Source organism: Callithrix jacchus, chromosome 8, assembly GCF_049354715.1.
Source record: "Callithrix jacchus isolate 240 chromosome 8, calJac240_pri, whole genome shotgun sequence".
Taxonomy (NCBI): Eukaryota; Metazoa; Chordata; class Mammalia; order Primates; family Cebidae; genus Callithrix; species Callithrix jacchus.
The window spans coordinates 20431428-20454487 of NC_133509.1; the positions used below are offsets into that span (position 1 = coordinate 20431428).

The window sequence follows — 23060 nt, forward strand, 5'->3', positions numbered from 1 at the left end:
GAATTTGGGTGGCGTGGGGGACACAATTCAGCTCATAGCAATGGTCTGTCCCTCCATTTATTTAGGTCTAATTTTATTTATCTCAACAGGGTTTTGTAATCTTCAGTATTCAAACCTTACATGTATTTTGGTAGATTAATTTTTAAGTGTTTTGTATTTTTCCATGCTTCCATAAACAGCTTTAAAAACACTTTGATCTCCAGTTTTTCTTTGCTAGTATATAAAAATACAATTGGTTTTTGTATATTGACCTTGTGTTTTGTAACTTTGCTAAATTCACTTATTAGTTCTACAAGTGCTTTCCATAGACTTCATAAGACTTTCCAAGTTCATCATAATGCGAATATAAAGATAGTTTTACATCTTTTTTTTTTTTTTGAGACAGAGTCTCACTCCTTCACCAGGCGCCAGACTGGAGTGCAGTGGCGCAATCGCGGCTCACTGCAACCTCCGCCTCCCCAGTTCAAGCAATTCTCCTGCCTCAGCCTCCTGAGTAGCTGGGACTGCAGGTGCGCGCCACCACGCCCGGCTAATTTTTGTATTTTTAGTAGAGACGGGGTTTCACCATGTTGGCCAGGATGGTCTCGATCTGCTGACCTTGTGATCTGCCAGCCTCGGCCTCCCAAAGTGCTGGGATTACAGGCGAGCGCCACCTCGCCTGGCCAGTTTTATATCTTTATCTCTAATCTGTATGTCTATTGTTTTTCTTTGATCATTATACTGACTAGGACTCTGGTACAGTGTTGAATACAAGAGGTGAGATTTGACTTCTTTGCTTGGTCCTGTTCTTAGAGGGAAAGCATTCAGTCTGTTGCTAGTAGATGCAAAAAGATGATATTAGATGTAGATTTTTCATAGGAGTTCTTTAGCAGGTTGAGAAAGCCTCCTTCTATTCCTAGTTAGTTGAAATTTTTTTTTAATCATGAAAGGATGTTGAATTTTGTGAAAGGCATTTTCCATTTATTGAAATGATCATGATGTTTCTATTTTATTCCATTAATATGATGAATTTATTTTTGAACATTAAACCAACTTTGCATTCTTGGCATAAATTCTACTTGGTTATTATACATTATGTTCTTCATGTATTGCTGGATTTGGTTTTTAATATTTGTTAAGAACTTTTGGCATCTAGGAATACTGATCCGTAATTTTCTTTTTTTTTTAATGTCTTTGTCTGGTTTTGGTATAGGATTGCATTATTTCTTCCTTAAATACTTGGTAGAATTTACCAGTGAAACCCATTTGAATCTGGAGTTTTCTTTGTTAAAAGGTTTTAAACTACACATTACAATTTTTAAGTAGATACTGTATTTCTTTTGGATTCACTTTTGGTATTTTGTGTCATTCAAAACAGTTTTCTACTTCATCTAAGCTGTGAAATATATTTGCATAAAGTGGTAGTATTCTTATCTTTTTAGTGCCTATGGGACCTGTTGTGCCATCTCCTCTTTTATTCTTGTTGTGAATTTATGTCTTCTCACTTTTTATTCTTGATCAGTCTAGAGATTTATTAATGTTATTATTTTTTCAAAGATCTACATTTTTGGTTCATTAAATTTTCTGTTTTCTATTTCATTTACCTAGGCTCTGTATTTATTTCCTTCTACTTATTTCTGGTTTAGTTTGCTCTTTCCTAACTTCATACAGTGGAAGCTTATATTATTGTTTTTTGTCTAATTTAAGTATTTAAAATTATAAGCTTCCTTTTGAGTACTATTTTCACTCTATATCCCAACTTTTTACTATGTTGTATTTTCATTTTCATTCAGTTTAAAATATGTTTCATTTTGTGATTTTTTTTTCCTATGGGTAATTTAACATTGTGTTATTTAATTTCTAAATGTTTGGAGATTTCCCAATTATCTTTATGTAATTTTTAAATTTTTAAAAATTTAATTCTATTATGACCAGAAGGCCTACTCTATAGTATTTCACTCTTCTTTTAAAAACCTAGTCTATGTTATTTCAGTCTTTATAAGGCAAGGTATGCATATGGTATATCTTTATGAATGTTTTATGTGCATTTGAAAATGTATATTCTGCTGCTGATGATAGGAATTCTATGAATATCAGTTAGATCAAGATGATTGATTGTGTTAAGCATTCTAAATTCCTAATGATATTCAGTCTACAAGTTTTGTCCATTACTGAAAGAGGAGTTTTGAGGTTTCCAGTTATAATTGTGGATTTATTTCTCAATTATGTCAGTTTTTGCTTCATGTATTTTGAATAGCTGTTACTGGGTACATGTGCATTCAGGATTGTTATGTTTTCTTGATTAATTTAACTCTTTATCACAATGAGATGTTCCTTTTTATCCCTGGTAATGATCCTTGACCTATGTTTGTCTGAGATTGATATAGCCATTCCAGTTACCCTATGATTACAGTTTAAATGCCGTATCTTTTTATCCCTTTTTATCTGTGTCTATACATTAAAAATGAATTTCTTCTAGATAGAATATAGTCTGATCTTGCTTTTAAAATCTATCCTGACAACCTCTTCTTTTTATTTAGTGTTTAGATCATTTGTATTTAATGTGATTTTCTGTGTAAGTTTAAATCTGCCATCTTATTTGTTTTCTGTTTATCACATCTATTTTTTGTTTCTTTTCCCAATTTCTTTTGGATCAATTCGGTGTTTTTTAGGATTTCATTTCATTTTCACAACTGTTTTATTAGCTACTCCTTCTTTGTCACCACCCACCATGGCTGTTGTAGGGTTTACAATATACATTTTTAACTTATCACAGTTCATATTCAAATATGCCACTTCCTGCGTAATGTATGAAACTTAACAATAGTGTACTTTCATTTGTCCCCCTTCTTCCCTTGTGCTACTGTTGTCATAGAGAGCATATTTATGAAATAGCTTCTTAAACACCCTTTTCTGCTAATTTTATCATCTCTTAAATTTCTGAGTTTGTTTCTATTGACTTATTTTTCTTGAGGCTGTTAGTCATTGTTGCTAGTTTTTCATATACCTAGTACTTTTTGATCAGATGTCAGATATTGTGACTTTCACATTACTGAGTGCTCACTCTTGTATTCCTTTAAAGAGTACAGAATCTCAAGCAAGTAGTTAAGTTACTTATAATGAATTTGACCCTTTTGAAGCTTATCTTTAATCTCTTTTAAGGTAGATCTAGAGTACCCTTTACTCTAAAGCTGATTTAGCAACACTCCTGACATATTTTTTAAAAATACAGATGTGTCTGACTATATTGCTCAGGCTAGTCATACAAACTTTTGGCCTCAAGCAATCCTCTCATCTTGGGCTTCCAAAGTACTGGAACTATAGGTGTAAGCCATTGCATCTGGCCCTAATGTAGGTTTTCTACTGAGTGTCCTGTGTATTCCGTGAAGGGGCTCCCTACTCTAGCTAGTTGTAACTTAAATCTTTCCAGACCTGACTTACACTTCCTGGTGATTCTTATTTTTCTAGAAGTTGTTCTTGCTCAGCTTTACGGTATTTCATTCTGCATATGTACAGATAGCTATTCAGCCAGAGATTCAAGGAACTCAATATGCAGGTTTCTAAAGGTCTTCCTCTGTATTGTCTTCCTCTTTTGAGTACCCTGCCCTGAAAATTGCAGCACTCCAGCCTATCTGACCTCCAACCTCTTTCTTCTCAACTCATTGGGATTGCAGGCTCTATTTGGATTTCCATTCTCTGTGCCAAAGTCTGGAAATTAATTTTAGAAAGAAAGCCTGTGTGATGCTAGGGCTCACCTTATTTGTCCCCCTTTTATCCAATATTATGGTCCTGTAATGTCTGTTTTCTACTGTTTGAAAATAGTTGCTTCCAATAGTTTTGTCTAGTTTTCTAGTTGTTTATAATAGGAGTATAAATTTTGACCCTCTTATCCTCTGTTGGTCAGAAATGACATAGCTTTTAAATTTTCTCCCATTTCCCCATGAAAATAGACAAATTTAACAGGGCTGCAAAACCAAAGACCCATGGATAACATCTACAAAAAAACTAGATGACTAGGCATTCCTGTGACCTTCCAGATATGAGTGGATGGAGCTAAAGCACTGACAGCTTGAAGACCTGTGTGATGTCATATACAAGGAAAAAAAAAAAAGATATCAGAAGTTGAACTTCTGATATCTTGAGATTACTAAGGCTATATCAAAAGGACACAGGGCCAACTTGAAAAGGTCCTTACTAGCTAGAGAAAGGTAATGTAAAGATCAGTAACTACAGAGGATTGAAGCAGCAAATATGTTTAAATTTGTAAGTTTCAAATGACACTTAAAAAGAAAACACCCTCATCCTAATCTTTGGAGGATACTAGAGAACCACCTCATTATTTTGAAAGCTGGCAAATACAAGAAATGAGGCGAACATTTATCCCACCTTTCCTGTTTTTACCTAGCATAACAAAATTGATGAGGCAAAATTCCTCCTTCTAGATGTATTCTAGCTCATAAAGAATGAATGAAAAAATTTTAAAATTACAATTTTGCAACCCCAGATGAATTAATGAGTCTAGGCAGTGATTATCAATGGCTGTTAATATCACAAAAAGAGGAATAAAAAACCATTATGTACCTACTAGGGAATCACATACCTGTCACTTAAGAAGTAGTCTTATAAAATCTGAGGAAAAAAATCCAAACTGAATATGCAAGCTTCTTGATCTGACTACCTCTCTTTGAGAATTGTAAGACAGAGGTACATATTAAAATGCACCATGGAGATACAAAAACAAAATTTAGTGAGGGGACTCTAGGGCAGGGGTTAGCACACAATACCCATGGTACATATCTGGCCCATTGCCTGTTTTTGTATAGCTTTTGAGCTAAGAATAGTTTTTACATTTTTAAATGGTTGAAAAAATTCAGAAGAAGAATATTTTGTGAGATAAGAAAATTCGGTGAAGTTCCAATTGTAGCGTTCATAAATAAAGTTTTGTTGGAAAACAGCCATGCTCATTTGTTTATGTATTGTCTGTGGTTGCCTTCATGCTACAAGGGCAGAGTTGAAGTAGGTGCAAGAGTCTGTACAATCTAAAATGCCAAAATATTTACCCACTGGCCCTTAACAGAAAAAAAAAAATTGTCAATTGCTAATCTAGAGGTCTAATGACCCAGTTTCTTTAACAAATTCTAAGAAAAAAGATGAAAGGAAAAATCAGTAAGTCTTAAGAGACATAACAATCAAGTATCACAATATGTGGACCTTATTTGGATCCCTATTCAAAACATAATGTTTAAAAAACCGAGATTATCAGGAAACTGTGAACAGCAACAAAGATACTTGATGATATTATGGAATTGTTAATTTTTTTTTTTTTTTTTTTTTTTTTTGAGACGGAGTTTCGCTCTTGTTACCCAGGCGGGAGTGCAATGGTGCGATCTCGGCTCACGGCAACCTCCACCTCCTGGGTTCAGGCAATTCTCCTGCCTTAGCCTCCCGAGTAGCTGGGATTACAGGCATGCGCCACCATGCCCACCTAATTTTTTTTTGTATTTTTAGTAGAGACGGGGTTTCACCATTTTGACCAGGATGGTTTCGATCCCTTGACCTCATGATCCACCCGCCTCGGCCTCCCAAAGTGCTGGGATTACAGGCGTGAGCCACCACGCCCGGCCTGGAATTGTTAATTTTTAAAGGTGAGATAATGATTTTGTGGTTATATGTTAAGAGTCCTTAGCTTTTTAGAGGTAGATTCTGAAATATTTATAGGTATTTGAATTTGCTTCAGAATAATCCAGGGAGTTGGGAATTATTGAGTGTGGATGTAAGTGAAATAAGATTGGCCATGTTATAAAAATTGTGACTGGAAGATGGGTGCTTGATGGCTCCTCATACTGTTTTACTATTTTCTCTAGCTTTGAATATGTTTGAAAACTTACGGAGTTTTTTTTTTAATTATTTTTTTAATTTTTTTGAGACGGAGTTTCACGCTTGTTACCCAGGCTGGAGTGCAATGGCGCAATCTCGGCTCACTGCAACCTCCGCCTCCTGGGTTCAGGCAATTCTCTTTCCTCAGCCTCCTGAGTACCTAGGATTACAAGCACGGGCCACCATGCCCAGCTAATTTTTTGTATATTTTTTTTAGTAGAGACGGGGTTTCACCATGTTGACCAGGATGGTCTCGATCTCTTGACCTTGTAATCCACCCACCTCGGCCTCCCAAAGTGCTGGGATTACAGGCTTGAGCCACCGCGCCCGGCCACGGAGTTTAAAATAAATCAGTTATTTCAAAATAAGTTTAAAAAATCCATTCAAAGGCCATTGAATGCCTCTTCTGTGCTTCTTTAGAATCATGGAACTTACCACATTGATTATGATTGGGTGGCTTTTTGTTTGATTTCCCCTCGACTCCCAGCTCTTTGAGGGCAGGGCCCATTTGACTTTGATCTGTAGTGTCAGTTATAGGACCTAGCACATAATCTGGTACATAGCTTTGGAACAAATATAGTGGCTTTTCATGGCATTATTATGATTTCTAGAGGATAAACATTTGAAAACACAGAAGCCCTTTCTTGTTGACATTATTTATTTTTATTTACTCCTTTCAAATAGTCTATGGTTCAGCATGAAACCAAACTGGTTATATAGCTCTTATAAATCAGGAAAAATATAACTCCAAAATAAAGTAAGTTATAGAATGGGCATCTTAGTTTGAGCTGTCTCAGTCTGAGACATGATATTGTTTAAGTGTGGAATAGGCACTTAGAAGTAAGGCAGGTATTTCTTCTCCAAGCACAATATTGTGTGTTTTTGAATATTGCAGAAATATCCAGATTCAAATCTAAGACCAAAATCTAATCCTCAAACCAGCTATAAATTATTTGTCTACCTTATTATTCCACTTGTTAGCTTAATAACTTAATTTTTAGCTTAATTACCTAACAACTGGTTATGATTATTGAAAATTTAATTTTTGCCTAGGCGTGGTGGCGTATGCCCATAATCCCATCACTTTGGGATGCCCAGGCTGGAGGATTGCTTGAGTGCAAGTGTTTGAGACCAGCCTGTACAACATAGTGAGACCCCATCTCTACATAAGATTTTAAAACTAGTGGGGCATAGTGGTGCATGCCTATGGTCCCAGCTATTCAGGAGGCTGAGGTGGGAGGATTGCTTGAGCCCTGGAGATCGAGGCTGGAGTGAGCTGTCATCATACCACTGTACTCCAGCCTTGGCAACAGAGCAAAACCCTGTCTCCAGAAGAAAGAAAATGTAATTTTAAAAATCCCAATCTTTTGCTTTTTTCCCCTTTTCCATTTTTGTCTTCATATTTGTAGCAATTCTCTTATCATGGATATGTTTTTCCTGTTTTCCGTGTAATTTGAATCTCACAAACTCTGAGCTCCAGGATAATGAGTCAGAAATACAACCCTGAAGCTCAAGCCAGGGTCTAATGTTTAAATAAATCACCTGGCACCAAAACACCTCACATTCATCAAGAAGACCTTTTGGTATTCTGGGCTTGGGGACAAGGTAGACTGTCAAATGATTAGTCATCAGGTTATTTTTGTAACCTTATTCTCCTATTCTGTTTTCCTCTGAATCAGGGTTTTTATAGCAGGTGTGAACATTTATAATTGTCATTTTCATAAAAATAAAATGCTGTTTTCTTCAAAGCATTTACAAAATCATAACGGGCAGATTTTAAAGCTAATTTACCTAGCTAAATGCCAGTGACACCCTATGATATTCTCCTGGCTTCCTTGCCCAAACTGGTAGGTGAAATCAGAACTGAGAGGGTGTCTGAGGGTACTAAAGGAACTAGCTCAATAGCAGAGTCAACAGCAAGGGAAACAGACTCAGTAGGGTTAAGGGCACAGCTAGTTGTTCCCATCATCTTTGGGCTTCCAACTGTGTACATTTTATCTCTGAATCCATTTTCTTAGCTACTTTTCTGCCTTCCTTTGATGGCTTCCTTTTTATCTCTATGGCAAGTCTTCATTATATGTGATAACAGGGTCCACGTAGAGCATGGATGACTACCGTTTAGAAATGCACTTCATAATTTATAATGCATGAAAACCAAAGCTTGAGATTCTCTTTATAGGAAGTATAGTGTGGTGCCCCACCTTGGTGTCATATGGCATTCTGGCCACTGCCCCTCAGGGAGGCTGTGCCAGAACTGGGCAAATGAAGGGATGGGTCAAAGTGTGATAGGAAATGGGGGTGTCAACCACATGCCAGAAATTGGCCCTCTTTCATTCAATGGACATGCTGGGCACAAAGATGAATATACCCCAGTTCTTGATGTCATGAAGTTTGAGGATACAAAGAGGACAGGGTAGAGTAAAAGCCAGAAATGGCAGGGCACAGCACTTCCTGCCACCGGGGTCCATGCAGATTTGACAGCCCTTATTTCTACTCCCTCCCTGTGCATCATCTGACACTGTTGACAAGTTTCTCTGCTGGAAACTCACCCCTCTTAGCTTCTACATTACTCTCTCCTGGACATTCTTTCTTGGTATTGGCTCTTATTCTTTTGTCTGATGGTAAATTGGCATTTCCTAGAGTTCTCCACTCTTTCCTGTCCCACCAAGTGCTATCAATTCTGAACCTCAGTTTTTCTACCTCAGCACTTTCCAGGGTTATGACAGATTCTCATCAGTTAACAGTAACTTCCTCTGGCAGTGATTCTTGATGTGTTGGGGGAAGAGTATCCAAAGCACCCGTAGCAGAAGCTCCCTGGGTGATTCTGACACATTTCCCCCCTCTTGGACAGATTCTGTGTCTTATATTTTAACTCTAGATGGTGGCCAGTTATGGTAGGAGCTCAGTGATGTTAACTGCATGTTTAAAGGCAGTAAGCACAGCATGCTATGGGAACACAGAGCAGGTCACTTAATTGTGAGAAAGTTAGGAAAAGCTACAGAGAAGCCATCCGTTGAACTAAACTGAATTCTCTAAATGGATAAGCCTTAAAGAAGATTCAAACAGGTGGATTTTCACAGTAAGGCAGATCAGTTATTGAAATTTATGTATAGCAAGCAGTTAGACACACAGGCTTCTTTACTAAATCTCAGCATTAGGATGAAGGAACTCTTCCTGAGTTTTGAACCAGATTAGTTTAAGTCCAATAAAAGTATATTCTGCATCATTGGACAGATAATAGATTTGTAGTCATCACTGCTCCCAAGAAATGATACTGGTTCTGGCATGAAATAGTCTAATTAATTTTTAAAAATAATTTCAACTTTGATTTTAGATTCAGGGGTACATTTGCAGGTTTGTTACCTGAATATATTGTGTGCTGCTGAGGTCTGGGATACAAATTACCCATCACCCAGGTAATAAGCATAGTATCCAATAGGTAGTCTTTTAATTAATTTTAATAAAGAATTTCATTCATTTGTTCACTCAGTAAACTTACTGAAGCACCTTCTAGTGTTCAGCACTATAATAGGTGCTATATATTCATTAGTGAGCAAAACAAGCTTAGCCCCTGTCCTCATGGGGCTTATAGTCTAGTGAAAAAATAGACATTAAGGAAATCACTACACACACCACAGACACAATGATAAATGCTGTGAGATAAAGTAGAATGTTAAGGGAAAGAACAACAGGGTCACCCAGTTGAGATTAGGTAAGAATTGAAGAATTGAACAATGATCAGAGGTTAGTTAGGCAAAAAAAAAAAAAAAAAAAAAAAAGGGGGGAAGAGGCAGAGAGAAGAGATGTAGGAAACTCCAGGGCAAAATGGTTTGAACAAATTGATGAAGAGCCATGAACTGGCTCAACTAAGAGCTGCTGTTGAGGAAGAAGGGCACACCCCCCCTCGGGTCCTGCTTCTGCCTCTTCCTTGAGTTCATGCCATATAGGAGTGGGTATCCCCCATCAACTTCAGTGACAGTGGTCTCCTTGCAGGTTCCCTGACAGGCTATGCTGTTTCATGCCTTTTAAAACAATTGTGGTAAAAACATGAGATGTACCCTCATTTTAAGTGTTCAGTGCAGTATTGTTAACTATAAGGACAATGTTGTCCAGCACAAATTTAAGCATTATACATAACAGAAATTAAGCATATAGCATAACATTAAGCAATAATGTTGTCCAGCACAAATGTTTGCACAAATTTTCTCACAGACATGCATAAGAAGCTTACACGATTCAAAAATCAGAGCAATGTAAAAAGGCATAGAGAAAGCCTTTAGAATACGCTTGTATTCTCACCTTTGCCCCATCTGCACCATTCACCAAATGCTTACCCTTATCTCCCTGCAGATAACATTATTATTATTAGCCCTTTGTGTATCAGTCCTCGAGTCCTTTATGTAAAGAATATACATTGTTATGTTCTCTCTCTTACTCACATGATGGACATTGTTATGTGGCTTGCTTTTTGCATAACAAAACCTGTTAAGAGTTCAGTTTAAGGCAGTGGCTCAGGCCTATAATCCCAGCACTTTGGGAGGCCAAGGCGGGTGGATCACGAGGTCAAGAGATCGAGACCATCCTGGTCAACATGGTGAAACCCCGTCTCTACTAAAAATACAAAAAAAATGGCTGCGCATGGTGGTGCGCGCCTGTAGTCCCAGCTACTCGGGAGGCTGAGGCAGGAGAATTGCTTGAACCCAGAAGGCAGAGGTTGCAGTGAGCTGAGATCGTGCCATTGCACTCCAGCCTGGGCAACAACAGTGAAACTCCGTCTCAAAAAAAAAAAAAGAGTTCAGTTTATATAGAGCTGCACTGTCCAAGGTCAGTAGGAGTCATATGTGGCTGTGGAGCACTTGAAATGTGGCAAATGCAACTAAAAATGGACTTTTACATTTTATTTAATTTAAATTTAGATTTAAAAAATGAAAGCAGTGAAAAATATTTTCCTATTAATCTCAATTTTATTGTTTTAGTGGAACTGCATTTCACTTTAACCATTGAAAATCCAATATCCAAATTGAGATGTGGTATAAGTGTAAAACACACACTGGATTTCAAAGACAGTACAAAAAAATGGAAACTCTCATTAATATTTTACATTGTATACATGTATTCATCAGTTTGTTCAATTTTTTATACAGTTGGTTTAAATAAAGTATTAAAATCAATTCTGCCAATACATACGTGGCTCAAATTCTATTTCTACTGGACAGTGCTGATATATAACATTTACTACTTTTTACACCTGTATGGTATTCCATTGTATAGTGTTCCACAATTTACTTAACCAGTCCACCTTTGATGCATACATGAGTTGTTTCCCGTCTTCTGTTAAAGATAAAACAAAACAAATGCAGAAATGCTTACTCTTCTCCATACATCACTTCATACATATGCAGGTTGATCTGTAAAGTCAATTCCTGGCGTTGGGATTGCTGGGTGCAAATGTCAACACATTTGTAATTTTGATATTATCAAATTGCCCTCAATAGGCATTGTAGCAATTTGCACTTTCACTGGCAATGTGTGTGAGTGCCCGTTCCTCATATTGCCACTTGAAACTACAATTAACTCTATTTTTGGATGGAATAATCAACACATTTCTTTTTGCTAATTCTGAGGATTTTAAGAAGAAATTATAAATGGTTTGCCTAACTTCTTTTTCCATTTGTAAAAAAAAACCCTCCTATTGATAAAATGCTTAGAATTAGCATTTCTGGGCCGGGTGCAGTGGCTCACGCCTGTAATCCCAGCACTTCGGTAGGCCAAGGTGGGTAGCTCAGGAGGTCAGGAGTTTGAGACTCACCTGGCCAACATAGTGAAACCCCATCTCTACAAAAAATACAAAAAGTTAGCCAGGCATAGTGGCAGGCGCCTATAATCCCAGCTACTTGGGAGGCTGAGGCAGGAGAATTGCTTGAACCCGGGAGGCAAAGGTTACAGTGAGCCGAGATTGTGCCATTGCACTGTAGCACTGCATTTCACTTTAGCCATTGCACTGTAGCCTAAGCAAAAAAAAAAAAAAAAAAGGCATTTCTGGACTTTTTTTTTTTTAATGAAAGCATTAAAGAATTAACCCTCATTGTTTCCCAGTATGTAAGTTTCTATGAAAGTTGCAACTTTCACCATACTGAGATTTAGGAAGAGGGATTTTGTGAGGGTTCAAATGGATAAGGGACTACATTTTCCTCTGTTTCTTAACAGTTGGGGATTTCCCAGATTACTCCAGTAGCCTTCCCTGGCTGTGGTGGACTAACATTTCAGGGTAGAAAGGCAGTTTGCATGCAGTTTTTGCATATTGTCAGTTAATCTCCTGAATTCGTTTTACTGTATGCTAAACATATTCTAAGTTAATGGGCTGCTTAACTGAGGAAACCCACTGACAACATAATTGGAGCCTAAGAGCTCTGATAGTCAGATACTTCATTCCACTGACTTGATTAGTAAATGGCAAGTTTGTCTTTTTCACTTCATGGATCCAGCTGTTGTCCCTCTTTTGAGACTTGTGTGCCCTCTACTGCCCTCTTTGCCTTTTTGTTTGTTTGTTTTTGTTTTAGATGGAAATGAAGAAGTAAACATTCAGTATCCAAGAGCAAACTGCTTTAAATTTTCCATTTATAGGAATCTGAAAATAAGGTTCTTCTAGAGAGAAATCTTACTGTGTAGTTAGAGATGTGCCAGATAAGTTAATAAATTAGTATAATGAAACCCTTGATTTGATGGAACATAACATAATATTTTGCCAAATCCTAGAGGCATAGAAATGTACTTTAGATCAAATATAACTATGGACACTTAACTATCTTTTGTATTGTATTGATTTTCAACATAAAAAGATTAAGAAAAAAGTTGTATTTATGTTCCTCATGCAGGAAGAGCACCAGGATACTGAGGACTTAGTGTAAGGATCATCCTTGGCAACTGGTTGTATTGAGTCATTGCTACTGTGTTCAAGTTACACGATAAGTAAATATACAGCTTTCTAACAGGAAGCAGCTGTAACCATAGCTATTCTTGATATTTCTTTTTGCTTCTGTTGCTAATTTTTGCCTAATTATTTTGTTTCAGGAAGGATTTTCACTCATTGGTAGCAAAGACTGGTTGAAGATTGTAAGACGTGTGGATTGTCTGTTGTTTGGAACAACGATAAAGGCAAGATTTAAGCTAATCACATTCTTCTCATCTTCTATGTGTGTATGTTGGGAGGTGTTTGGGAGCGTCTCTTGGTAGGTGACGTGTACTGGGAAGAATACAAATGTTTAAAAGAGGTTTTTACTCAGAGCCAAACATGAAACAAGTTCTGTAGAGAGGCAGAAGCTTCATTAGCAGGAGGACATTGCTAAGGAGTCAGGCTCTGATGGATTTGGCAGTATGTGTCTGATAGAGCTGTGCAGCCATTCTCTAGCCCCCAAGCACAAATCGGGAGGAAGTGGAGTACATCATTTGTCTTGCTTTTTGGATGTTTAAAAAGGTGTATATTTCTAAGTGAGTCGATGAATATTTATTTTCTTTTTAATATTAAAAAATAAAATTCCCTTTTATTTTCTTTCTAGCTGTATTAAGTGTAAAGAATGATCCTCATCAAAGAAACATACAAATTAATCACCTGGATAATTTTCCTTCAAAAGTAACTATGAAAAACAATCTGTTAACATTCACTGAGTAGATACTATTGAAATTTCAGTGAAAGATACTAATTTTTGAGGAACTCAGACTCTGAGAGTTAGATGATTATCTAGTGGAGGGGATTTAACCTGGGGTATTCAGAGAATTCATGAACTTGTGTGGATTTTCACTGACCTCTATTTGAAATTTATCATTTCCTTACACTATGAATGTAGGCCAGCAGACCACAGTAGTTTTAGACCTTCTCACCAGTGGAAATTACAGATACTTTCATATCACATTTCAGTTGTTTTTGACATCTCAAATGTTTATGCTCATCACTACCTCAAAATTAATGTGTGTATTAGTCCTCCTACTAGATCTTTATTAAATAAATTAATAAAGAAGTGTATATATATTGTTAATTCACAAATTAGTACCTTAATAGTATAATTGGTTTCCTTTGTAAACTTGTGTATTTTGTGTGATTAAAACATTGCTCTGAGAAGGGGTCCTGGCTTATCACATTGCCACAGGAGTCTGGAGCACGTACTCCAAAATGTTCAAGAACTCCCGTTTTGTTTCCCATATAAGGAAAGTGACTTAAGCCAATAGCCCAGGTTATGACTAACTATCAGAGAACCAGACTGCCCTTTGATCTCTGGACTCAGCTCCAGACTGCGTCATACTGAATGAATGTATAGATCTCTGAAAACATTATACCATGCGATATGTTTGATATTTGAGTTTTAAATTTTTCTAAATATACAATATTATTACTATTATTTTTTTTTTTTTCTGAGATGGAGTTTCGCTGTTGTTACCCAGACTGGAGTGCAGTGGCACGATCTCGGCTCACCGCAACCTCAGCCTCTTGGGTTCAAGCAATTCTCCTGCCTCAGCCTCCCGAGTAGCTGGCACTACAGGCGTGCACCACCATGCCCCGTTAATTTTTGTATTTTTAGTAGAGACAGGGTTTCACCTTGTTGACCAGGATGGTCTTGATCTCTTGACCTCGTGATCCACCCGCCTCAGCCTCCCAAAGTGCTGGGATTATAGGCGTGAGCCACCGCGCCCAGCCTAAAATTTTAAACTACAAAGCAAAATAAAAATCAACCATAATTTGACCACTCAAAAAATAACCAGTATTAATATTTTGAAGGTCTTACTAAGCATATATATGATATTAGTTAGATTGTGTTCAGATGCATGTAAGATAAAAATCAGCAATAATGACCTAAAAAAAAAAAAAAACAGATTTCTTTTTTTCACTTAGAAGGAAATCTAGGCCAGGCACGGTGGCTCACACCTGTAATCCCAGCACTTTGGGAGGCCAAGAAGGGTGGATCACCTGAGGTCAGGGGTTCGAGACCAACCTGGCCAACATGATGAAACCCCGTCTCTACTAAGAACACCAAAATTAGCTGGGTGTGATGGTGGGTGCCTGTAATCCCAGCTACTCAGGAGGCTGAGGAGATAGTCTCTTGAACCTGGGAGGCAGAGGGTTACAGTTAGCCAAGATTGCGCCACTGCATTTCAACCTGGGTGACAGAGTGCGAGACTCTGTCTCAAAAAAACCGAAAATCTAGAAACAGGCAGCTGCTAGCATCCTCCAGCAACTCAGCCGTATCCAGTTCTTGGCATCTCTGTAATTCTCCTGGCTCTCCCTCTCAGGTGCAGAATGGCTGTTGCAGCTCTGCTGCATTTTCATTGAAGGGTTGGCATCACCTGGCCCTTTTATAAGGAAAGCATCCACTTTCCTACACAGCTCTCCACCATCCACAACCCCTAGAAGATGCTTGCTTATGTGTCATGGACCAGTGTAATATGCCTGTCCCAAACTGCAAAGGTTAGGAAAATGAGTGTTTCACGTTTCCAGCCCCTCTTGTGGATTGGCTTGTGCTAATTGACAGTGTCCACTATATATATAATTTACAAAATGGGGATTGTAGTACTTTGTATCCTGCTCTTTTGTCATGTTCCATATCAGGAACATTATACCAAGTCATTAGATAGTCTCTGAAAACACTCTTAATGACTCAGTAGCATGTTATTGTTTGGAGGCACTAGGGTTTAACTCACGGCTAATTTTTCACTATTACAAAAATGGTCTCATTCTTGTAACAATGTTTTTACAGGGTTCTTGAGGTAGAAGTCCTAGAGGTATAAACTTTTTTTTTAATAAATTTGCCTCGTGATAGGTTGTCCCTGCTTCTGCTTTACTGGCAATGTGTAAGAATGTTCATTTATCCAAATCCTCTCCAACATGGTGATACAATTTAAATTCAAAAAGTAGTTTCTAATTTGATAGGCAGAAATGAGCATATTCCTTTAATATGCATTTCTTGTTCAAACTGATGAGGATGGTAATATGACAACTGTGTTTCTTCTGTGAATCACCTGTCTACGTTTTTTTACCTAGTTTTTCTCTTCTTCAGACTCTATGTATAATTTGTGTAGTTATATAATTTTATATATTTGTGTGTATATCCTTATGTACAGATTTTTTAAACATTTAAGGCTAGGAACCATTTGCCTGTTGTCATTGTAAAAGTCTTTATCCCAAATGTATTTCCAGCTAGTTATTATTGGATTTTTTAAAATTAATTTAAATCTAACCTCCTTACTAAACTTATATTAACTTTATTTTTTTTAATTTCTGGGAATGTGTTTTTATAATTTACAAACAATTATATTTCTTTCTGGTGATTTATGTTCTTTATTACTTTCCCCACCTTACTGAATTGTCTAGATCTCCCAGCTCCCAGAACACTGTAGTCACAGGGTTATAGTAGCCTCGATATCTTCGTGAGTTGCAGGGAAGCAGTCTTTAGACATTAAGTCCATCTCTGGCTGTTAACTGGATTTTTTTTTTTTTTTTGAGATAGAATCTCAATCTGTTGCCCAGGCTGGAGTGTGGTGGTGTGATGTCCACTTACTTCCGTCTCCACTTACTTCAGCCTTGACCTTCAGGGCTCAAGCAGTCCTCTGCCCCATCCTCCTGAGTAGGTAGAACCAGAACCACCATGCCTATCTAATGGTTGGATATTCTTTATCATGTAAGGAAGATACCCTTTCATTTGTAGTTTATTTAATACTTTATTAGGATTATATACCAAATTTTATCAAATGCTTTTTGACAAGTATTAAGATCATGGGTTTTTTTCCTCTTTTGATCTATTGACTTGATGTAATATGTTGACATTGAACCAATAGATTCTTCTTTTGCCCTACCTGGCAAAGAGTATCTTTGGTGCTTCTTGCCTTAAAGTTTCTAAGTATTATGCCAAAACACTTATTTAATTGACAAGTGGAAGAAGTAAAATTTTCATTCCTTTGATAGTAATTTAAAATAATAAATTCTGTGAGTAGTAAACATTATACTTCTTTTCTCACTGAGCTAAAATAAGTAGGTTGAATAAATTCTGCCTACTTATAAGGTAGGCTTCCCTTTTTCCAGCAATACTGATCAAACAGATTCTGGCGAGTGGACTAAGAGTAGGCAAATAATTCCTTATCTTAAGGCTATTTTGGCTCAAAGAAGTTAACCCAAACAACCACTGTCCTCTTTACTTCTCCCACTGGGAGTGAGAAGTAAAAAGGATAGTGGTTGTTAAAAAAATCATTTTTAAATGATTTAGTCTAGTCAAGGCTTTGAGTATTGCCTTTTAGTTTCAAAGCAAAGAATCAAATAAAATGCTGAAGTACCTTCTCTGGTTAAGACCGTTTTCTGTACTTTCTCCCACATTTTCTATAGTAGAGGAATTCACAATTAGTGGTGGGGAAAACTGCTTCAGTTGCGGCCTTAGTGGTAACGGACAATTTCTTACAGATCTGGGTGATTAATCTAAAATCAGTGGGAAAACCCACTGGGTTTGTGTGAGGCCTCTAGTGTCTCCTTGCCTCTCTTTCTATGTCATGGTAACTGGGCTCCATATCTTCCAGGGCATGACAAGGCCTTGGGACACCTGCTGTGGAGCCTGTAGCCTAAGCCTCTCTGTATAGGGATGCTATGCATACCTGTGAGCCAGCACTTAGTAGGCTTAACCCCTTCTAGAAAGTGAAGCCTTGATTTTCTTGTCAGTATACTTAGACAAGTCAAAAGAGATGAGCACTTATCCTCAAATTTGTTTCCTTGAGTCTGTACAAGGGAATTTTCTATTAGTTGTTACAACTTGAAATTAAGTATTCTGAAGGAGGGTAGGTACGACTTTACACGTAAGCCATCACTTAAGATACAGTAATTATGAGCCCATCTTCTTAGGTGATAGAAACTAGAGACTGAATATTTGGGGAAATTCGTGATTGTTGGTATACTTGAGAACTTTTCACTTCACAGCACGGAGCTCTTTCTGACTTTTAATTATGGCATAAAAATAAATCTCATCAAGACTTTCGATCTTTAGCAGTCCCTCTGGTTAACCCAGTGGAAAGTTTTCCATTATGGTAATCTCTGGCACTGAGGATATAGGATGGAGACACAACTGTTTTTCCGATTTTTCCTGATGTAACTGGGTTTTATCTTGGATCCACATGCATTGAAGTGGTATTTCTGGCTTTAGATGGTAAGCTCAAATTCTGAAAATGTTATAGAAGCAAACATGGAACAAGACTTCAGTTAGGCCATTAGACAGACAACCTACTCTGTTGCTTTTTTGGAATTCTATTCCAAAGCAACCCTAACTATCTAAACTGATTCTTATATACATTCACACATAGATGCCTCTAGACTTATGTAACTGGTCTCAGGTTTTTGCCCTACTTGTATGCTTAGTGTCTGCTTATACATAGCTTTTTAAGCTGGCTCTGAAGTACAGTTGCTGATGTGACTGTCAAAAGGTTAGATAACTGCAGAGTCCTAGTAGCTAATATAAGAGTACTTCATATAGAGGTCCTCATATAGAGTCTGTTGGAAACAGCTAAATAATGTAAACAAAAAATCAACTTAATTTTACAAAAGAAGGTTCATAGTATATTATAGACTGAACCTATAGGTTTCTTGCCAGTTCTTTTCCCTTCCTCGGGGAAGGTTAGCTTTCAGTGACTCTTGATAATTTTACAATTATCCATCCAAGAGGAAAATGGCGAAGGGCATGAATAGGTAATACACAAAAGAAAAAATACAAATGACCAATAAGCATAAGAAAGATATTCAATCTCACTTGTAATCAAATAAATGAAATTTAAAGAAAAAACTATGTTAACCTAATATGTTGTCAAAAATTTTAAAAAAGAATCTTCAGTATTAGAGGCAAATGGGCACATAGATTCTTGGTGGGAGTAAATCAGCCCTGTCTTGCCATAGTGGGGGAGTTAGGTGTTATGTACCAAAATATGAATTACACACATCCTTTGACCCAGCAAGTCTGCTTTTAGGCATGTATGCACAAAGATGTATGTATAAGAGTGCTTATCAAAGCTCTGTGGTTTATAATAGGAACAAAGGCTGGAAATAACCTAAATATTCATCCATGGGGGCCAGTTAAATAAAGGAACACTCTTCAGCCATTGAAAGTAGTGAAGGATACTTCTATTTTTATGTATTTGTTGTTAAATTAAAAATTAGGTTATAGAACAGTAGTGTATTTTATATACATACACACACATAATATATAACCTATAAAAATATATTTACCAGTGAACTCATTTTCAACAAAGGTGCCAAGAACATACTCTGAGAGAAAAGACAGTTTCTTCAGTAAAGGGTTCTGGGAAACTGATATCTGTATGCAGAAGGATGAAACTACTATACCCCTATCTTTCATCGTATACAAAACTCAAATCAAAATGGATTAAATACTTAAATTGAAGACATCAAAGTATGAAAACTACTACAAGAAAACATTGGGGAACCTCTCCAGGACGTTGGTCTGGGCAAAAATTTCTCAAGTAACATCCCACAAGCACAGACAACCAAAGCAAAAATGGACAAATGGGATCACTTTAAGTTAAAAAGCTCTGCACAGCAAAGGAAACAATCAACCAAGTGAAGAGACAACCCATAGAATGGGAGAAAATATTTGCAAACTACCCATATAACAAGGATAACCAGACAACCAGAATTTATAAGGAGCTCGGGAAAAAAAAAATCTGATTTACAAATGGGCAAAAGGCGGGTGGGTGGGGAAGTTGGGGAGGGATAACATGGGGAGAAATGCCAGATGTAGGTGACGGGGGGTGGGGATGGAGGCAGCAAACCACATTGCCATTTGTGTACCTATGCAACAATTCTGTATGATCTGCACATGTACCCCAGAACCTAAAGTACAATTAAGAAAAAAAGAAATGGGCAAAAGATTTGAATAGACATTTCTCAAAAGCACACAAATGGCAAACAGGTATATGAAAAATGCTCAAAATCACGGATCATCAGAGAAATGCAAATCACAACTGCAATAAGATACCAACTCACTCCAGTTAAATGGCTTTTATCTAAAAGATAGGCAATAACAAATGCAGGAGAGGATGTGGCGAAAAGGGGACGGACCCTCTTACACGGTGGGTGGGAATGTAAATTAATACAACCATTATGGAGAACAGTTTGGAGGTTCCTCAGAAAACTAAAAATAGAGCTACCATATGATCCTGCAATACTATTGCTGGATATATACCCAAGAGAAAGGAAATCATTATATCAGGATATCTGCACCCCCGTGTTTGTTGTAGCACTATTCATTATAGCCAAGATTTGGAAGCAACCTAAGTGTTCTTCAGCAGATAAATGGAAAAAGAAAATGTACTTATACACAATGGAGTACTATTCAGCCATAAAAAAGAATGAGATGCTGGAATAACTGGCTAGCCATATGCAGAAAATTGAAACTGGACCCCTTCCTCACACCATATACAAAAATTAACTCAAGATGGATTTAAGACATAAAACCAAAAACATAAAAACCCTGGAAGACAACGTGGGCAATACCATTCGGGACATAGGCACAGGCAAAGATTTCATGACAAAGATGCCAACAGCAATTGCAACAAAAGTAAAAGTTGGCAAATAGGATCTAATTAAACCAAAAAGCTATGCACAGCTAAAGAATCTATCAACTAAACAGAAAACCTACAGAATAGGAGACAATTTTTGCAGACTATGCATATGACAAAAGTCTAATATACAGCACCTATAAGGAACTCAAATTTACAAGAAAAAAATCTCCATAAGTGGGAAAAGGACATGAGTAGACACTTTTTAAAAGTAAGACATACATGCAGCCAACAATTATATGAAAAAAGCTCAATATTACTGATCATTAGAGAAATGCAAATCAAAACCAGTGAGATACCACCTCACACCAGTCAGAAGGACTGTTACTAAAAAGTTGAAAAATAACAGATGCTGGCAGGTTGTGCATATATACTGTTGGTGGGAGTGTAAATTAGGTCAGCCATTGTGGAAGATAGTAGGGCAATTCCTCAAAGACCTAAAACAAATACCATCTGACCCAGCAATCCCGTTAGTTGGTATATACTCAAAGGAATAGAAATCATTCTATAATAAAGACACATGCACATGCATGTTCTTTGCAGCACTGTTCACAATAACAAAGACACGGAATCAACCTAGATGCCCATCAGGGATAGACTGGAAAAGAAAATGTGGTACATATACACCACAGAGTACTATGCAGCCGTAAAAAGAATGAGATCATGTCTTTTGCACAGACATAGATGGAGCTAGAGGCCATGATCCTTAGCAAACTAACACAGGAACAGAAAACCAAATACCACAAGTTCTTACTTATAAGTGGAAGCTAAATGAAGAGAACACCTAAATACATGGAGGGGAACAACACACTGAGGCCTTTTGGAGGGTAGAGGATGGGAGGAAGGAGAAGATCAGGAAAAATAATGAATGGGTACTAGGCTTAATACCTGAGTGATACAATAATCTGTATAATGAACTCCCGTGACATAAGTTTACCTACGTAACAAACCTGCACTTGTATCCTTGAACTTACAAGTTTAAAAAAAAACAAAACATGGATGGACTGGAGGTCATTATGTTAAATGAAATAAACCAGGCACAGAAAGACAAACATCACATATTCTCAGTTATTTGTGGAATCTAAAAACAATTGAACCCGTGGAGATAAAGAGGAGGAGGATGGTGGCCAGAGGCTGGGAAGGGTGGTAGGAGGTAGTGGGGATGGTTAATGGGTTAAAAAAAAGAATGAACAGGAACTAGTGTTTGATAGCACAACAGGATGACAATAATGAAAGTAATTTAATTGTACATTTTAAATTGAGTATAATTAGATTGTTTGTAACACAAAGGATAAGTGCTTGAGGGAATGGATACCCCATTTTCCATGATGTGCTTATTACTCATTGCATGCCTGTATCAAAACATCTCATGTACCTTATAAATATATACACCTATTGTGAACAGTGCCGCAATAAACTTGTGTATGTTTCTTTATAGTAGAATGATTTATAATCCTTTGTGTATATACTCAGTAATGGGATTGCTGGGTCAAATGGTATTTCTAATTGTAGATCCTTGAGGAATCGCCACACTGCCTTCCACAATGGTTGAACTAATTTACACTCCCACCAACAGTGTAAAAGTGTTCCTATTTCTCCACATCCTCTCCAGCACCTGAGGATTCCTGACTGTTTAATGATCACCATTCTAACTGACATGAGTGTATCTCACTGTGGCTTTGATTTGCATTTCTCTAATGACCAGTGATGATGAGCTTTTTTTTCATGTTGGCTGCATAAATGTCTTCTTTTGAGAAGTGTCTGTTCATATCCTTTATCTACTTTTTCATGGGATTTTTTTTCTTATAAATTTGCTTAAGTTCTTTGTAGATTCAGGATATTAACCCTTTGTCAGACGGATAGATTGCAAAAATGCTCTCCCATTCTGTTCACCATAGTGAAGTTGGAACCAACCCAAATGCTCATCAAAGATAGACTGGATAAAGAAAATATGGCACATATACCATGGAATACTATGCATCCATAAAAAAGGATAAGTTCATGTCCTCTGCAGGGACATGGATGAAACTGGCAACCATCACTCTCAACAAACTAGCAGAAAACCAAACACCACGTTCTCACTCATGAGTGGGAGATGAACAATGAGAATACATGGACAAAGGGAAGGGAACATCACACATTGGGGCCTGTCAGGGAGTGGGGAGCTAGGGGAGGGAGAGCATTAGGAGAAATACCTAATGTAGATGACGGGGTGATTGATGCAGCAAACCACCATGGCACGTGTATACCTATGTAACAAACCTGCACATTCTGCACGTGTACCCCAGACCTTAAAGTATAATAAAAAATGTGTACCTATGTACACCATTAAAAAAAATTAAATGTACATACTTATGTACCAATGTTTGTATATATTCTTTTATATACACAGATATATATGAATATTTTCATATTTTTTTCCAATGTTGGACAAAATGATAATGGATTACTTTCATATTCAGGGGAAAAATTAAAAGAATTAAAATATGAAGAGAACCAAATAGTGGCAGTAAAAAGGGGTAGTGGCATCTATTCTTCTGAACATGATAGCTTACCATTATCTTAGCCATGCCGAGTTTTCTGTAACCTAAATAAATGGCTTTACATGA

At 37.2% G+C, this 23060-nt stretch overlaps 1 protein-coding gene across 3 annotated transcripts in view; it reads left to right on the forward strand.

Annotated features, from left to right (window-relative positions):
• Positions 1-23060, forward strand: part of REC114 (REC114 meiotic recombination protein) — a 104606-nt gene that overhangs the window by 71968 nt on the left and 9578 nt on the right. For all 3 annotated transcript variants that reach the window (XM_035259169.3, XM_035259170.3, XM_035259171.3), the window contains one exon: positions 12928-13011. In XM_035259169.3, coding sequence (XP_035115060.3) covers positions 12928-13011 — 84 coding nt within the window. The remainder of the gene's footprint in view (positions 1-12927; positions 13012-23060) is intronic.